Raw genomic sequence first — 19,698 nt, 5'->3', positions numbered from 1 at the left:
TCTCTTTAGAGTCTTAACTTTGAATTCATTTTTCCTAATTTTATTCACATGAAACTTAGATTTGGCTGCATCAAATTTAAGCTAGTGGCTTAGTCTTCTATGTCATCACTGGAAAGAAATGGGCACTCTTGAAAAGTAAAACATCTCACTGATCTCGTGCATGTATTTTAGGCTGAGATGAGTCGCATTGTGGAGATTCCTCACTTTCTATGTTGACTGGAGAGACCTCAGATGACAATCTGCAACTAGACTTTAATGTTAGTTGGTTAATATTAAATGACATAAATTCCATCCCTTGAATACCACATACCAGTTATTTTTAGTGTGTTAAAGTCCTTTCTTTTGATAATGTTATCATTAAACTCCCCATGGTAGTCACAGGAGTTTTAAATCAGATCCTGGTAGCACCCGATGATGGCCACACAGAACTCAGTAGTGGTTGACCAGCCTTGGTTTGGGGATATCTATAGGTATTTTCAATCTTTGTGAAAATTGTGATCCTGTTTTACTTGTTCACTTGTTTGTGTTTCCTGTATAAATAGAGAATTAGCATCCCAGAGACCAAGATAATATCTGTTTTACTTTGTTAATATGTTCTTTACTTGATCTAAATAATAGAAATGTGAAGGGAGGTTCTTTTCAGCAGCTTTTCTTACAAGTAGGATTAAGTATTTCATCTGTTGCAGGTAATTATGTAAAAATCAGCTGTGAGTAAATGAACTTAGCACTTCTGAGGTTCTTATGATTTAAAAGAAGACTTTGAGCCTGTAGTAGTCAGGATGGTATCTCTCCGTTTGACAGATTACTTTTGCATTTCTCTGAGCATTTACTTTGTTGTTTTGGTTAGGACAACAAAAGGATGCACTAAATCCTCAGACCATAGGACAGTTTAGAAGTACTTCCAGCACAGCTCCAACCAGCAGATGCTACAAATGTCATGAGAGAGTCATACCGCATAAGAATTTCTGTCCTAAAAAATAGCCTAAGGTGCCTGTGTTCAAATAATTTTAGGTACATATCTAAGTCAAACTGATCAAACACAGTTGGGCCATCATAATTATTTCCAGCTTTACCAAATATTACTTGGATTTTTATTTATTCTCCCAAATTATATATGCTCAAAAAGGGAGCTCTCATTTCATTCCAAATATTCTGCTTTTATTCAGAAACAAAACTGGAATGTTTCTCATGGAATTCTTCTTTTTTTTTTAACCAACAAAGACTGCACCTTAGTCTGTATTTCAGATGGTTGTGGTGTTGGCTGATGGCTAACTGATGGCTAACTAAGCACCACCACACCACTCTCTCACTCCCCCTCCTTAACAGAAAAGGGGAAGAAAATGTGAAAAAGACTCAGCATAGGGAGTTTAACATAATTTATTGCTGATTGCTAACAGACTAGAGCAGTGAGAAACTAAAAGCAAACTAAAAACACTTTCCCCTCATCCACCCTCTTCTACCTCCTCCCCCTGAGCAGCGCAGGGGAATGGGGAATGGGGGCTGTGGTCAGTCCCTGATGCTTCGTCTCCGCTGCTCACTCATGGTCACTCTCTGCCCCTGCTCCATGTGGGGTCCCTCCCACGGGATGCTTTCCTTCCCGAACTGATCCTGCAGGGGCTGCCCACAAGCAGCAGCTCTTCAAGAACTGCTCCCACATGGCTCCGTACCACAGGGTCCATCAGTCAGGAGCAAACTGCCCCAGCACGGGTCCCCCATGGGCAGCAGCTCCCAACAGACCTCCTGCTTCACCATGGGCAGGTCCAGCCCAGAGTCTCCTCTTTCAGGGACTCCTCCACAGGCAGTAGTGTGGGTATGTGTCACGCCATTGTACACCATGGGCTGCAGGGGGACAGCCTGCTCCACCAGGGGACTCTCCACAGGCCGCAGGGAAACTTCTGCTGCGTGCCTGGAGCACCTCCTGCCCTCCTGCTGCACTGACCTTGGGCACTGCTGGGCTGTTTCTCTCACATTTTCTCACTCCTCTCTCCCAGCTGCTGCTGCAGCTGTTGTTTTTTCCCGTTCTTAAATCTGCTCTCCCAGAGGTCCAAACAACATCACTCATTGGCTTGGCTTTGGCCAGCAGCAGGTCCCTTTTGGAGCTGGCAGGAGCTGGCTCTGATCTGACATGAGGCAGCTGTTGGACTCTTCTCACAGAGGCCACCCCTGCTGCTCCCACCCCGCTACCAAAACCTTACCACATAAGCCCGATACAATGGTGTAATTACTAGCCTATCAAACAAAAATTAGAATCATACAACCTTTTACCTGGGGCTAAACCCAATGCACTTAAACACCCTTCGCAGGACTTGCACTGAGTGTATGAAGCAGAAGATAATGTTGCTATTACTATGCCACTCAATAGAAACTTAGAGAAAGAAGTTGCCATCTCTACTTTGCACCTCTCCAGCCAGTCTTCTGTATGGGAGCTGTAGCATCTTGTCAGTTAACTCGCTCTAATTGGTTTCTGTTTCTTCTCTAATTATAACCCTTGGCTGCTGCACAGCACTGTTTATTCTTGAACACTTTTTTTTTTTTTCTAAACTTTCTATCAAAATCACCCCCTTTGAAAGGCAAGATGTATGATAAAGAATTTCAATACTTGTGCTATCCATGTTATCTCTTGTTGCTCACAATAGAACCTGAGTCATTGTAAAAATGCACCAGAAGTTTGTATTTTATATGATGAACATCTGTAAAAGAAGGGGGAAAAGGAGCCAACAGTTCTCCACCTGACTCTGCATCTTAAAAAAAAAAAGGAAAACAGCCATCCATGATTGTCATGGATAAGAGTACAAGTCATTCACCTCTGGAAAAGTGATGCAACTTTTCTAGGTGTAAACTCATCAACATAATTCTAATGAGTTATGGTCTTTGTTGTGAGAAATGAGAAATCGTGTGGTCTCACCCTAAAGAACATTAAAAAAACATTACTGACAGGAAATTGAAAAAGTAATATATGTCTGAATGAATATGACAACTTTTTTCTGATAGAGCAGATAGATAAATGTCATATACAAGTTTCAAAATACATTTAATTTTGCCACCACAATGGATATTCTCTTCATAAGATATATATGAATCAGGTTTGAATCATAAAACTTGACTGTGATAAATAAATGCATATTTGATAACCTTTTTTTTTTTGAGAGGGAGAGAGGCTTATTTCTTTTTTGAGGTTATTTGTTGTTTACACATCTTTAAGTTTTCATTTCTGAGCAAAGGAGCATGGATGACAAATTTTATGTACAGTGAGCCTGGACGAACTTTCTTTTTAGTCTGAGAAATGGGTTACTTTTGTCATCCCTCTTGGGGAAGGGATGAGGGGGAAGGTGAGGGAAGGAAGGACAGACTGGTAGATCACTGACTCTCAGCTCTCATTGTCAGACATTGCTGAGTGTTCCAGTGGTGGATGGTGGTGCGTGAGAATCACATGCAAGTATTTTCAGAGCAATGGGCTGGAGGAAGAGACTGTAGACAGCACACTGCCTGTTATATTTTCTCCTGCTGAGAGGCAGCTCTCAAACTAGGGGCTGGGTTATTCATGTCCCACCAGATTATAAAATAGGATTCCTGTTAAAAGCTGCAGACTAAATGGAAGATTTAGGTTCTTGCAAAAGCATATAGCTTTGAGGGAGGAGGTAACAAAGGGAGCGTCCTCTTCTTTTGCATTTTCCAGACACAGATTCACTGGGGAACCAAGGGGACTTTATTCTGTGCCGTTGGAGCATACAGTGTAGTACACATCCTGACAACACGCAGGCTTACTCACCCTTTTTAAAGTGGGGACTACCTCGAACCTTTCTTTCTACAGTACCTAGCACATCAGGCTTCTAGTCATTAGTGGAGTTCTTGAAGTCTGCCCTAGTGCAAGTGCTCTTGGAGACCTTATCAGCGAAGAATGCTGTGGGCTTCTAGAGAAGGAAACCTATTGTGTCTCCAGAAGCATCCCTAAGGATTCCAGTGTTGCACTTAAAACTATGCTAAAGAGGGAAGTTTAATTACATTTTATCACCTCATTTATAAATTTTTTAGTATAAATTCCTGCAGCATTGTGAGCAGAACTGGATGACTTTTTTTTTTTTTTCATTGCTGACTTTTGATGAAAAAATTGCATTTCATCTAAATACAAAACGTGACATTTTGACAAATTCTGTTCAGTAAAAATATAAAGTACATTGTCTGGATAAGATTTAAGTGCCTCATTTTTACATGTTTTGTTTGAAAATTTAGTGATTTTTTTTTCAAGTTTAGAAAGGTTAAAAGGAATATGAAATATTTCAGTTTTGATCAGAAAGGACCAGCTTACCCAGAACAGTTTTTTCAGATTTTTATTTCATTTTATATTTAGCTTTAGTTCCATCTTGAAGTGAAAACAAAAATGAAATAACAGAATTTCCTACTTTCTTTACAGAACTACTCATGAGTCATCCAGTTGGTTTGCATGGGGTTGCTCCACTGAGCAGAATGGGTTTTGTGTAAAGAGGGTAAAAGAGAAATAATCCCTACATTTTTCTACCTTTAGATGAAACCAAGGCCTAAGATAACCACTCAAAACCAGACCTTGGCTGTGCAAGGTATAAGTAAGCCTGAGATTGTTCATAATTTAAAAAGAACTACAGGCTGCATGTAGACTTAAACATCAACCTGTGCGGTATTCAAGTCCAAGGGGCCATTATATTCAGGTCAGTAAATTTACTTATAATTTTTATTAGTCAAAGTCATATCAGAGAGACGCCTGATAATATTACGCAGGCTTAGCTCCAAGCTAAAATGGAGTCTGGAGATACTGGCATTATTTTCAGTGAATGAGAAGCCATGAGATGAAATCTTCCTAAAAAATATTACCTTGCAATTGGCAGCAGAACCCTAGCAGACCATTGAGTGCAGTAGAACCAGTGGACCATTGAGTGAAACTCAGTGTCTCTCGTAAATGCCTTTTGGGATTCCAGTTATTCATTCTGCTTCTGACTCATAAGATCTATACTGTGATATGATTCAGGACAGTTTTTCTCCCAGTATTAATTGGGAGCTAAAAAAAAAAAAAATACAGCTATTGTGTATGTCAAGATCAAATATGTTTTCATACTAATTACTTTGCCTGAATGAAAAGGGTTAAAAAAAGGAATTCATGGTGTCCTGAAAGACTTGGTGGGTAAAACTATGAACAATCAATATTTTTGTAGTCCTTAGTACATTTGGTGTTGCTATTTTGGGATAGTGTGCTATCTTGGCAATTAATAATATTTCTTTTCTGCCTAGCCTCTTCTTCAAAACTTATTGGCACTGTTCCGTTATCTTTATGCATTCAAAAGGATCAAAGAGCTTTCATCTTTTAATGCATTTTACTGTGCCTTGCTCTGTGCAGGAAGAAATATTGATACTGTTTCAAGGGCAGTTAATATATTCAGTTCTGTCTTAGAAATGAGCACAATTCCTTGACTTACAAAATTGAAAATCTGCTATTACCCACAATTAAAATGTTCTATATACGAATTATACTGTGGCATTTGCACTTCTCTCATCCTCTTCTGCTGTAATTCGCATACACTAGGGAACCTTCTCCACTATTGCTCCAAGATTAAATAAGAACTGCTTTACAGAGGGTTCATATTATTGAGACTTCATTGTTTTTTAAAAAATGTATTACAAGGACATTTGTAAGTACAATATGCATGTTGACAATACATAAAACTAAATTACATTTTGCAGTTGCTGTTTCCATTTTTCATATCAGCAATGTTCTCCTTATGGATGGTTCTACCGTTTTCAGTCTTATTAGCCAATATCTTGCTCCATGAATTCTTATCAGGGAGACTACTCAAGGTAAGACAAAGCCTGAATGAAGGAAGCAGCATCTGGTTGTCCTTACTGCTAGTTTTAAATGTTCATATGCTAAAGATTATCTGTGGTTAGGTCCTCTTCTTCTTTCAGGCAATGAGTATGGTACGTCACTCCATAAGGAGTCTGCATGTTTTGTTGGTATCATTTCCTCATTAAGGCATTGCCTTCCTGGAGAGAAAGGCTGAATCCGGCCAAATGTAGACTGGCAACGTCAAGATATGGAAGTGTTCTGGATGTCCCTGGGGAGGAACATCTGGATTAAAAACAGAAGAGAAAGGCTGGAACCGGAGCTGTGAATTATGTCCTCTGAACTTAAGAAGGATCTGTTATTTCAGTGCAATTCACCGAGGTCCGTTGACACCCCAGCTGCCACAGTTGCACAAATAAGTTGTACAAAACACTAGCCCTAGGGAAATACTTAAAGTGTAGAGATAAGGGTCTCTTTTAGCATTATTGTTTCATTATTTCCTCCCAAGCTGTAGCCATGCTCTTAAACTTTCTCAACAGTGAGTAAAAGTGACATATTTTCCTTTTGTATTGATAGCATTTCAGTGCTGATGAAGGTAAAGTAGTACCCCCTTAGTTCTTCCCTGAGGAATCCTAGTAAATTTTACCAGACAGTGCAGCCATGTTATCCCACTTTTTTGTCTTGATAGAGTGCATCACAGTCTCTAGTTAACTCAGCTAAGAGGAAGTATGAGCATGTAATATAATACAGCTTTTTGTTTGTTGGTTTTTTATTGACAGACAGCATTGTTGGTTGTTGTTTATTGTCTACAGTACCACTATAATCATGACCAAAATACTGTGCTAATGGCTAGTTCTAACACAGAAAAAAAAAAAAATGGCTTGTCCAAAATAATTTTCAATGTAGTGTAAGACAAGTGGCAAATATGCAAGCAGAAAAGGGATCCTGTAAACAATTGAGCTCTTCCCTTACATTCCCCCTTTTCTAGAGTCAAGATAAAGGAGCCCCTGCCCTTTGGTCCTCTGCAGGACACAGACAAAAAGAAAGGGAAATCTTTGTAGGACTGATACAGAGACAACCTGCAAGGATAGAACATGTACAAAATGTCTGTGATTCTCCACCTTCCACAGAACTGGCCTCAAGGATATGGGTTCTGAAGACAAAGATGAACTAGTATGAATGCATATCAAAATACCTGAAAAGAAATTTCACTTTGCCAGTCTGTATCAGGAACATGTTGCTTCAGTACAGTAACAATGTAGGTGCTAGAGATAGGATTATTTCAGGGCCATTGTAACTTTTAATAAGAAAATTACAGTTTTCTAACTCTTCCTTAAGCAAGCTTAGAGACCAGCCCTGAATGAAACTGATAATTAAGCTGCATGTTCTCCTCACAGGTTCACAGAAGGCAGTCTCTTGCTAAGTCTTACCCAAATTTGAGAATAATATAGTTATATTTAACTGCATTTTTGAGTTAGGAACAACCTGAGTATACAAAAAATAAGTTGATAGCCTTGAGAGGGACTCAAATCCGTATATAAACTACTGCAAACAAATGTATTTTGGACAATGGAAATGGAGCAGGGACTGAATCCTGGATATTCATCTCCAAATCCATGGACAGCTACCTCTTGAGTTAAGTGCCATTTCATTAGGAGAATGTTTTGTCCTGAGAGATGCTAGGAACAGTCATTTGTGGTTGATACCAGCACATATACCAAGTGTCTGTATTACACAACTTATTATAACTGTGATTTGTATCATATGATGGCCAGTGTAAAAATTTAAGTCAAGCTGTTAAGATGTGAGCAGAAAAATACCTTTCTTTCATTTCTGTCTGTCAGTTCAAGTGAAATGGATTAATGATGCATTTGATAATATGAGGTACCTTAGCCATTGCACTTTCAATCAGTGAAGCATACACTATCACTGTTAACACTGAAGAGAAGAAACAGCTGAGGGTATTTTCAGTGAAATAGCCACCTTGGACATAAAAAAGATCTACCTTTATATGGTATCTTTTCTTGATTAACTCTAAGGTAGCCTTACAAAAAGTACTTAAGGCTCATAGCAGTACTTCCAGGGAGATAAATAGTATTTTTGCAAACATATTACAGAAAACTGAATGGAGGAATGGAATTTTAATGACCTTCTAAAGGTGAAGTGATGGACAGAGAAGCATGCTGAAACAGCAGCCATACCAATTTTCACAAGTTAAAAAGGCTAAGACTGGCTTATATTTGGCTGACAAATTTAAAAGGAAGCTTTGGTATTGAAATGAATAATCAACTATCTTTCTCATGATAGTGTGACAAAGCAAAATTATCTTTGTTCTTTTGAAAGATTTCTTTTCCTAGAGATTGCTATCTACAATCTTGGAGTTATGACCATTTTCCATCCAAAAAAAATGTTATGACCCATCTCAATTTTCCAACCTACTTTCAGAGATTTTTTTTTCCTTCTTGTCCTAACTTCCATGTAACTTTGCTGCATCACAACTAAATTCCACCCTCTAGGCTGGAATATTGGTTTCCATAGAGATAATCTACAGTCTGGGTGGGGAGTAACCCAGAATGGTTCATTCCACCATAGTCATACTGGTGATTAATGTTGTACTTTGTTCTCAGGACTCTGAAAATCTGTTGTTGAAGAAATGCATGCACTATTAAATTTAAAGCATTTCAGTAGTACATTTGTCTGGTTAGGTTGTTCATCTCAGACTTGCCTTGAGCATTTGTAGGCTATCACATTAAAAGTTAATTTTACTTAATAAGGCCAACAGCTTTTTTTGTTCAGCCCAGAGCAGAGCAGGCTGAGGGGAGGCCTCATGGCGGCCTGCAGCTCCCTCACGAGGGGAGCGGAGGGGCAGGCGCTGAGCTCTGCTCTCTGGGGACAGCGACAGGACCCGAGGGAACGGCATGGAGCTGGGACAGGGGAGGGTCAGGCTGGATATCAGGAAAAGGTTTTTCACCCAGAATGTGGTAGGACACTGGAAAAGGCTCCCCAGGGAAGTGGTCACGGCACCGAGCCTGACAGAGTTCAACAAGTGTTTGGACAACGCTTTCAGACATATAGTCTGATTTTTGTGTGGTCCTTTGGGGACCCAGGAGTTGGACTCAATGATGCTTGTGGGTCCCTTCCAACTCAAGATATTCTATGATTCTATAGATCTGAGTTTTCTCTTGAATTTTAAAAAAGCCCAGGCCATCTAAATCTTTAGAAACATCAGCTGCAGATAGGCATGACTTTGTATTTCAAACAATGTCTTGTTGCACAGGTACAATGTTAAATATCAAATAGTGAAATGATGGGTGGACAGACAACTACTATGTCATCCAGAGTTATTGCATCTGTGCAACAAGATCAACAGTATGTGGAGAAATATGATTGTATAACAACAATGTTGAGTATCATTGCTACTGATTGATTTCAATACCACCACTTAGCCTTCTTGTAGAGAATTTTAGTTAAATCTGAAATGATTGAATTAATCAGCATGACTAACTTTGCTTTTAAGAGTTACAGATTAAAAACATCTGGTGATCTGTGGTAAATATTTTATATGTGCATGTAATTTGATAGTGAGAAGATGAGAGTAGATGCTTCAAGAATATATTGACAGACTACAAATTCTTTGACCTATAATCCAATTAAAGATCTGGGGCCCTAAGGATTGCATTTGAAGATTATTTGATGGTTAATGTTTTCAATCCAGTTTATCACGGAGAAGCATCCAAGAAAAAAAAACATTGGTATTTTAAACAGACAAGTCAAGGCTAGAATAAAACATCATAAAGCCTTCAAAGTCATTTGTCCAAGATAGATTGTTATTTCCTCAAGAACTTTCATAAGTGAAAATTAGAAAAGAAAATAACTCTTTGAGGGTTCCAAAATTAACAAATTTGCAAGCCATTATACTTCTGGTGGAATAACCTTCTCAGGAATTGCATCACAAGATAAAGCAGTGACAGCAATGAATGTGTACTGAAGGTAGTTAAGAGCATGTCATCTCCTTAATCCAGCTTCATGTCTATGCAATGCAAGTTGAAAAGAGTAACCAGAGAAAGAAGCGAAAGCAGAGCACCATGAATTCTCCTGCTCAACCAGATGCTGGCACTGACAATAGTGTGTAACATCTCTTTTTTGAAAGGGTAATATTACAATTTGAAGAATTAAAACAGTGATGTTTTAGTGAGAACTGTTGTGGCAGTAGAGAACATTATCTTCTACGCAAGATTATTTCTCAATAGCAGCGCTTACTTACAAAAGACAGGATCAGAGACTAATTACTAAGTCCTGCCTCACTCTTACTACTGAGATCTAGATAGCATCTCTATAGTAGACCAGTACAGTGTAATACAACACCAAGTAGCAAAACTCCTCAAAACAAGCTGATAATGTCACCATAGCATGGAAACACCCGAATCTCATTGGTATGCATTGTGCTCAACCTAATTAGGCTTGCTGAGAAAATGCAATTTGTTTCCCAAGCTAGCTTTGAATAGCTCAGCATGGTATGTATTGCGAAGTGTAGGGATTTCCCTCTGCTGTATGTCCAGTTGTTAGATTCTGTTATGGCTGTAAGCAAGTTCACTCTTTGTGCTATGAGGGAGAAGTAGTAGTAAATATTTATATCATGTTAATGCCCAAGGGAGAGAATCCTTGTCCTAAATGGTTTGTAATCTAAAGACATAAAGTAATGGTAGGGTTTGCAGATGCAGCACATGTACTGCTTTCACTACATCAATACAAAGCTTGCAAAGGTTGAGAAATTTTATTTCAGAACAGGGATTCCTTGACTCAGAGATGCTAAGTTGAGACTGAAATCTTCAGAGAAGCTAAAGAGCTGGTTGCCTGCTTTTCAGTGAGTTTAAGTACAAGTTGATACTTAATTCCTGTAGGCTACTATAAAAATCTTAGCTGGCATGAAAAGAATGCAGAGGTGAATGGTTATTTACCAAAATATTCTTTCTGATTAAGTCTAGAAACTCATGTTGGTGGCTCAATCCCCTTATATTTACTTTCTGAGAAAATGAATACCTTGACTTTTTGTTCTCAAGAGTATTTATTAAAAAAAAAAAAAAAGAAATAAAGAAATAAAACATATCCACACATAGAAAAGTGTATTTGCATATATACTCTACAAGGATCTGTCTGCACAGTGATCAGGAAAGCTGTTTGTGGCTTGGGAGACAGTCAGATGCTAAAAGCAGTAAGTTTTGCTGCCTTCTTATAATCATCATTAGAAATTGTGGCTGTTTTGTCACAACAATACTTGGCAAGCAGAAATATTGCTGAAATATTTTCCCCAAGTCATCCATCAAAGAATTTTAAATAATGAACACTTTCATAAGTGTTCAGTAAGTAGCTGAATTTCAGAAATGCTCAGGACATGTAAATGTTATTAAATTCAACAGGTGCCTTGCTCAACTCAGAGAACTGTAACCTCTAAGGGTCCTTCTGCCTGACAATTCTTGATTTTAAAAGGAGGCTAAATCTGATAAGTAGATTGCGTAGAACAGTTCAGCAGACACTCAACATGATTTTAAATCTTTAATTTGAAAATTATATATCTTTAGATTCTTGCAATGATAAAATGTTATGTTATTCAAGAATTCACCATGTAATTCTTACAGTGATGATAAAGTACTGTATAGTTTGATGTTACTATAAAAATATTATTTTCTAAATAATAAAGCACTGAGAAAGTCAGACAGAATGTCAGACTCAGTGTTCTATTATGATACTTACAAACAATATACCATCCAATATATTGTATGGTGTGATACACGAACAATGTTTAACCTTGAAAATTATAATTCCTTACATGAAGTTGTGACTTGGAAGTAGTGGTGTAGCTTTCTGTTTCTAATAAAAGTATTTGATTCCTTGTTCTCACAACAGCATTTTGTTTTACCATTTATATATAGGTACATAAATGTTTATATATATATATATATCATATATATATGATTAAGGATAAAGCATCTGTAGAGAGGCTAAAGAATCCTGTGTGGATTCTTATTATTCTGCCTTTTCCATGTCATTTTCTCCTTAAAATAAATCCTTAAAGTAGCTCACATTGGTACAGTGACCACACAAGAAGGAACATATCATGAACATAAGCAGCTTTTGAAGGCAAATTTAGAAAACCAGAAAATGAACCAAACCATAAATACTGTCATGTGTGCCATAGGTGGTATGGCTGCTACTATACACTGCTGGGATTAAATTAGCTTTCAGCCTTGTAAAACTAGAAAAAATGGGTTTCAACCTACCAACGTCATACAACAGAAGTCAAAGTGAGGTTTTATTTTAGATTATCTTCAATAAGCCATAGAAGTAAGAACTAAAAAATGAAGCTGAGTGAAGTGTATTTAGACTAGCAAACGTTCACTCAAATAGTGATTTTTAGGCTCACTACAGAAGTAAGGCTATCATACATTGTTTAGTCATAGTTTGAGATATTGAATTAGTTTATGTGTATGTAGTGGTTTGACTAATTTTACTGAAGAATTTTTCTGTTGCTCCTTTTACTTTTTCTCTGCTTTTCTATTTGATTTTTATTTTGTTCTTTTGTTCAGAAAATAAGTAACTAGCCTTTGATATTTAAAAGGATATAACTAATAAAACCTGAGAGAAGTTCTATCCATTTGGCCTACTGTTTGTAACATAATGACACAAGGCAGCATCCCTTTTTCTGATGAGGGAAGAGGGAGAAGAACTTAATAAAACACAATTGTATGCTTTATTTTCTAATATTGCAGTAACTTCTAATGTCAAAACACAACTGGTTTATTAGGTGCAATAAGGAAAGACTCACTGCTGGGAAATCAGCAATTAGGCCTTCATACAGTTATGCAAAATCTGGTTTTATGTCTGCAGCTCAAATGTGGCTACCATGAGACATTTATGCCCAGAAGTTCCCAGCAGCTGCTCAGCTTCTTCCCCCAGTTTCAGCCTGAGTTACAGCTCAGGTTACCAGCAGCAGAAGTGAGAAACCGTTGTGTGCAATGGCCAGGAAGTGCTAAAGTGTGCCCAGACTAGCAAGCTAAGTAGTTAACAAAAGCAATTAAATATGAAGATGTGTTGTCAAACAAGAAAAGATGAAAATGGATTTTATGATGTTATTCTTCATAGTTTATCATTTTTAAGGGATCAGATGTTTTAATTTCATTTTTAAGAAGAAACTTTTACTAATCAAGGCAAATTGGAAAGGTGGGTGAAAATCTGTGCAACAGTACAAGTAGTGTCTAGCTCTTCAGTTTATCAGTGCTAGCACCTGTGCTGCCATTGGGGGTTACACGGATATTGTAGATACTCTGAGGGCTTGGATTTCTTTTCCCCCATGGTCAGCTGCATTTCTTGGAATTTTACCTTCACTGCAATGATGTGCTTATTCTTTCACTGTGGGTGAATTTACAGTTCAAGCATCTCAAGACACAATTGATATATCTATTTATCCATAAGCAAAAATGAAAGGATCTTACTGAAAAATTGTGAAAATCTGACTCCATCAAGTCTTCTGGCAATACCCAGTCACTTGAACAGGGTCAGAATTACAGTCTTGGTATTTTAATTAGATATGGACCAAAGCCCCGTATCTAAAAAGGTGAGATCTAAATTTACATTGAATAACTCAGTAGGATTTCTGGCATCACATTTGCACCACATTTTCTGCCTATATCTGGAACCTGTACCTCTGACAAGTGTAATTTGTTTTATTCAACAGTCCTTTGCAAAGTAATGTGCCTGGCTCTGTTAGAGGTTATGGAGCATTGACAAGGGGGTCCTGGGAGTTAACCCTTGGACTTTCAAAACTTTTTTGTTTTGCATACAGCACCTGTTTTACATCTCCTCTGGGAACACTTAGTTCTTTCTTTGAGTTGTATGAGACACAAAAGGAATAGTGAAAGTCAAGCCCATAGCATTAAAAAAAATGTTTTTTGGTAGGATGAGAAACTTTTTGGATGTGTTGTTGTCTCAAGAACGTGCTTGTGTGCTTGACAGGTGGAATTGTTTAGGAATTTGAGTCCAAATATTGAGTAAGAAGCCTCCTCTGCTATGTATTTATGCCACCTGAATGAAACAGTCCACACATGGTTTCCTGGCTTTGAGGCTAGGTGGCACACTAGGGACATAGCCACATATCTCAATTCTCTTCCTCCCAAAGTAGGATGGCCTTTTCCAGACTATCTTATGGGGAAAGTCCATGCCACCCTACTAGGGAGGTCACTGGTAATGAGATAGTCTGTAATTCCATGGGCCAGTGTCTCAACCCTGGGGCATGGTCTTGTTTTGTGTTCAAAAAAATTAAATGTATCAAAACTGTAAATTGTCATCATGAAGTGCCAGCCAAGTACTTTAACAGGACAGACAGTACAAACCAATACTTTAACAGGACAGGAATCCCCAGAATGGACTTTCTCACCACAATTAGAGGATTCATGATCTAGCCCAGCATCAGGACAGTCACACAAAGTTTGAGGCAGGGATCCAGTTGCAGGACTCCTCCCCAGTCAATATTTTACTTAATCCTCCAAACCTGAGCAGTGTGAATCAGGGAGCTGTCAGGATGTTTGGGAAAGGGTACCTGGAGATAAATGAACTTGGAAGGGGAAACTTGAATCTGGGTTTAGCCGTATCAAAGATGCATACCATAAGAAGTAGTCGTGTTGGTTTACTGGAGACAGGTGGCTTGCTTTTTAACTAGAGAAGATTTTACTTTATCTTGGTATGAAATGAAAAATAAAAAAATAAATAAATAGATCTTGAAATCCCCGTAAATTTCACTAAGTGGGAAAACTATTTCCCATTCAGATTTACCCCTGGCTATGATGGTAACACCAAACCCCTGAGGGCATTTGTGTATTTGTCCTTCTGGAATGCCCCTCCTAGCTGTGTGCTTTCTTTGCTCCATGTCTGGCTGTGTGTGTGTACAGCCCACCATGTACAGAATAGCATGTGACACACATTAATACATACAGATAGCCTTCTGCTTCTGACCTTACAAACTGTCCACTTCAGCACTGTCATTCTATAAAATGCCCAACTGCAGTCCAAGAAATGCATTTTAAATGTGAATGCAAACATTTCTATTACTGATAACACCAGCGCAGCATTTTTTGCTTTGCTGGGATTAGGACCTTGATAGTTAAAGTTATATTAGAGTAATGACACTCCAAGGTCGTGTCCTTTACTGACATGGTAAAGGAAGGACAGGCCTTTGCTATGTTTCTGCTGATAAAATTAAGAAGGATTATTCATCGTGTTTGGTGACATATGTTCAAAGTGAAAGAATATATTAGTGACCCATAAGTACTTTAGGTCAATAAGAACTGGGTCAAATTTACAGGTTGCACCGCCACCACATGAAAGTTGTATTTAATTAACGCTGAAAGTCAGATTTAGAAAACATTCTGAAATCTGATAATGATGTGATAAATGCCTCCCTCTCCCATGAACAGCCGTCTTCTTTCATGAACTGTAAACCAGCTGCAGTTCAACTAGGGACACCTTAGGAAAAGTATAAAGGCACTGTGGTCTGTAGAGAGACACTCGTGGGCAATTCCAGCTTAGAAGGCTAACTCGCCAAATCACAGCCTCTCTCTGAAGATGCTCCATTGTGCTTCACTTTCATGTTCTGTAAATGCGGGTAATAATCTTTCTTGATCTTTTCAGGAATGTATTAAGGAGAAATTAAACGATATCTCTGCAGTGCTTTGAACGCTTGCAGCTCTTACAGTACAGCTTATAGTAGGCTTGCCATTTTATCAGGTCCTCCTGTAGGAGAGCTCTCCTACTTTTCTTTATGGCTCTCTGGTCTTCTCATCCAAGTTTTTTTTTGACTGGCTAAGTTTGGTAAACTGATGATGACTTCACCACTCACCATGTGATGGCTGAATTGCCATTAGCTAACTAAGTGCACTCTTTCCACTCAAGACATTGGTCTAAGCTGTCACATTGTACATCACAGCTGAGCTTACTCAGAGGCACGGTGAAGGAAATAGAGATATGTTTTGCATTTTCTTTTACCTTTCCTGTTGCAATAATCCTATAACTCCAGCTTCATTCATTGTTTGCAAAAAAAAGTTTGGTTTTATTGACAAGTTTCATCAGAAGTTTGTTTTAGATGCTGTCATACTTGTAAAAAGAGTCTTTGAGCAGAGTAACTTTCTTCAGCCTAGCACCTTATTGACTGACAAGCTTTCTTACAGTATCTGTTTGACAACTCATCCTAATATTAGTTTTACAGGCACATTCACATTTTAGGAAATCACTATATTCTCAAATCTGAAATGTCACAAGTGTCTCTTTCTGCAAGTACTTGCCCCAGAAATGTTAGCTAAACTGTTTTATCTAACACCAGCTCTCCTGTTGTTGTGTTGTTCTACTTAGTTGTCATCCAAAAGCAGTTGCATTTTTATGAACGTATCTTTATGGGCTGTATTCTGAAAGGAACTAGTATCTCTTCCAACAGTAAATCACAGAAAATTACTTAAGCACATCAGTTCACAATTAAGAACACTTTAAGATTGTAGAAAGCAAGACTTTCTATAGGACTGATATTTGCACCTACTTCATTCTATATCCAAATGAGAGGTGGGAACAAAGCATCATCAAGGAGCCAGAGCATGGCCCAGCGTTAGTTTTGTACACTCTCAGACACAGGAGACTTGTTAGAGGTTGCAGTGGACAGCATTAAAATGTGTAGGTGATATATGACTTGACAAATGACTTTGTAAGCCTTCATCACCTCAGCAAAGGAATGATTTTTTGTACACTCAGCAGGTCATACCTCTGTCTCTGTGCTTAAGTTTGATTTAAAACAAAAAAAAAAAGTTGTATCAAATCAAACCTTTAAATCAAACCTTAAGTTTGATTTAGCACAGGTAAGATGAGTAATTTTGTGTGGCAAGTTTGTGTCATTTTTTCATTTTCCATTTCTATGTTGCTTTCTCCAGATTATTGGAACAATCCCACTCATGCCTAATCCAGTCCCCTCCAGCCAGGCAGCAGGTGGAGCTCAGGGCCTTCAGGTGCAACCAATAACTCCACAGTTATTGACCAATGCCCAGGGTCAGATCATCGCTACTGTCATCGGCAACCAGATACTACCAGTGATCAATACCCAGGGAATAACGCTATCGCCACTCAAACCAGGCCAACAGGTAAAGTGTCTGTAGCCTCAATGATTATCGAAACAGATGCACAAAAATCTTCTTACAGACTCTCATGGTCTTTCCAAAAACTCCCACTTCTTTCTGTTTTTATTAACAAAAGATTGATTTTGTTGTATATAGTATATTATTGCATATTATATTTGTAATTACAATATAATCTTATAATCTTATATAATATATTTATACATTCATGTATTATTCAGTTACTCTTTTCTTTTTCCTTTTTTAAATGTTAGTACAGTGTCAACAGAAATCTTCAGCCTAGAAAGCACAGTAGGGATATGACTCCTACAAAGTTCAGTTCCTTGGTTGGTGATCACCCAGTAGACTGGCTTTTGAAATGTTTTGGAACATGCAAAGGAAAGAAGAAAAATACACACGTTTAGTAGTCCTCTTCACTGAAGGAAAGGTTTTTTAGGGAAAAGAAAAGGCAAGGAAATAAAAGATTTTTATGGAAATTATTAATCAATGTAAGTCACCAAATCGTTCACAGACTTCAGGATGGCTGTAGCAACTTCAATGAGGTCCAAAAAGTTTTCTTTACTTTTTATAGTACTTAAAAGTCAAATTCATTAGTTTTTCCTACATCTCTAGAGCAAAGAATTGTACCTTTTTCTCTGAAAGGGAGAAGATTGAGGTTGGAAAAAAATACCAAATGTGATTACCAAAAAATACTTATAAATACTGATATTACTTATAAAAGTATCACTAACTAAAATATTCAGCTTGGCATTCCTGTTGATGAAAGTGCTTGCTTGCTAGTCATGCCTGTATCTCCAACACCAGCTGGCAGTCTCTTGTATGTTTCTGAGAATCCTAGGGTTCCTCCAAATTCAGTATTTTTTTTTTCCCCACTTTAGAGGTAGAGATCCAATGGATCTCTCAAGTGATTTGTTTGTTTTGAAAATGTTTCACAATGAAATGGTTATTTTTTATTTATTTATTTATTTATTTATTTATTTATTTTATCCTATGCTCTATAGCATCTAGCAAAGGAATTTTCAGAAACACTTGTCATTTATCTAACCCCATTTTCTTTAATGGGAGAAGACTTACACTACTGGCAAGTGCCTTGACAATTGTTGCATGTATGAGGTTTTAAAAAAAGCAGGGTGGATGGAAGGGCAGGTTCTGTGTTTCCAGCACTGGAAAGCCTGACATTGGAATAAGAAACTCAGCGGGTTTTGAGTCAGTCCCCTGAAGGGGGAATTTCCTTAATGGGGAGAAGCTCTCAAAAACCATTACAATCCTGAGATCCCATTTGAAACTCATGAAATTTAGGATTACAGAGGAGGATAGTGGTCCTGTATTATTCCCTGAGACCTTCTTAACAACAGAGCATTGCACCTTCAGAGTCCTGCAGCAAAGCAACATCTTCCAGGCAATGTCCAGCAGTAGACACTGGGCAGAGAAGAGGCAGAGTTATTACCTTTCTGTGCACCACTGGTGGCACTGAGCTTACACAAAGGGAAAAACTGCTGCTGAAGGTTGCAGCTTGCTGATTGAGAGCAGGGGTTTAAGGCAGAAATTCACTATTTAGCCATATCATGGTGTATTGTTCTTGTTCACCCAATGTGCATGCTCTTGTGTTGCATTCTGAACAGGCTAACAGCTAGCACAGATCATCAGTCTGGGGATCTCTGATTAGGTCCAAAAGTCAAATGTGTGCCCCATATTGTGCTAGTCAATCCAGTAGTGCTATGCAAGTAGAAAACATTATTTTGCTAGAGTCAGTGTCCAGCCTTTGCTTCTCACACAGAGACCTGAGGTCCTAGAGGCTGCAGGAAGGACCACCAAACTACACAGAACCACCTTACCTGCATCTGTCAGAATCTGGTCTAGAAAGTATTTTTGATCAGGGGAAAAAAAAAAAAAAGTAATGCAAGTACTGTATGAAAAAATACAGTGCATTATCATTTTTATAGAAGGCACAGAAAATTATTTCTGTGTGTTTGTGCTCCCTCTACTGGCTCTTCAGCTTTTAGTGAAGTAAGAAATTTTGCCAACGATTTCACTAGGAGCAGAAATGAATTATGAGTCAGATCCTTCATAGGAATAATGCTGATGGACAGTCAAAAGCAATTGAGATAGTACTATACAGACTGCCATACCATTTGAAAAGTAAATGGAATTATACAAGCTATAAGGAGATCCTGAATTTATCTTACTGCCTGGGTGAAAACTTACCCAAACTGTACTGTTTGACTAACGATAGCATAATTAGTAGTAAGTTTAAAACCTCGCTTTCAGATAAAGTGAGTGCTCAAACTCAGAGGACTCAGCAGGAATTCAAAATATTTTTGAAAATAGTGTCACACTGCATTTGTTGTCTTGTGACTTGATGAAAGAAGCTTCAGAAGGGAAAAACAAAACAAAAAAAAAGTACAAGACAAGTTTAGGAAAAGTTTTGAGAATGCCAGAGAATAATTGAGGAAATAAATAATGTAGTAAAATGTTCCAGTTACAGACGATCCTAGCTTAACTTCAACTTGTCACTTTCTTGGAAACCAAGTACTGCAGGAGAAAGAGGTGATTGCAAGTGATGATAGTAAGCTGCTGCTTGTTGGCTGAGTCATAATGAACCTGTGCAGCCTGTTTCAGTTGCTAAGTAATGCATGTTAGTGCTTACTTTTTGCCTGAAGCCTGAAGACTTAAATGCCTCGTATATTGTTTTTAGTCAGCTTTACTTGGGTAGACTTTTTTCAT

The 19,698-nt window shown here is 38.1% G+C and overlaps 1 protein-coding gene across 3 annotated transcripts in view; it reads left to right on the top strand.

Moving 5' to 3' along the window:
• POU6F2 (POU class 6 homeobox 2) overlaps positions 1-19,698 on the top strand; it is a 331,845-nt gene that overhangs the window by 286,023 nt on the left and 26,124 nt on the right. For all 3 annotated transcript variants that reach the window (XM_080582231.1, XM_080582233.1, XM_080582232.1), the window contains exon 7: positions 16,774-16,980. In XM_080582231.1, coding sequence (XP_080438357.1) covers positions 16,774-16,980 — 207 coding nt within the window. The remainder of the gene's footprint in view (positions 1-16,773; positions 16,981-19,698) is intronic.

The sequence above is a fragment of the Anser brachyrhynchus genome (genome assembly GCF_964034855.1).
Source record: "Anser brachyrhynchus genome assembly, chromosome: 2".
NCBI lineage: Eukaryota > Metazoa > Chordata > Aves > Anseriformes > Anatidae > Anser > Anser brachyrhynchus.
Note: the sequence above shows the minus strand (reverse complement) of the source record. Positions and strands in the feature narration are given on the sequence as shown.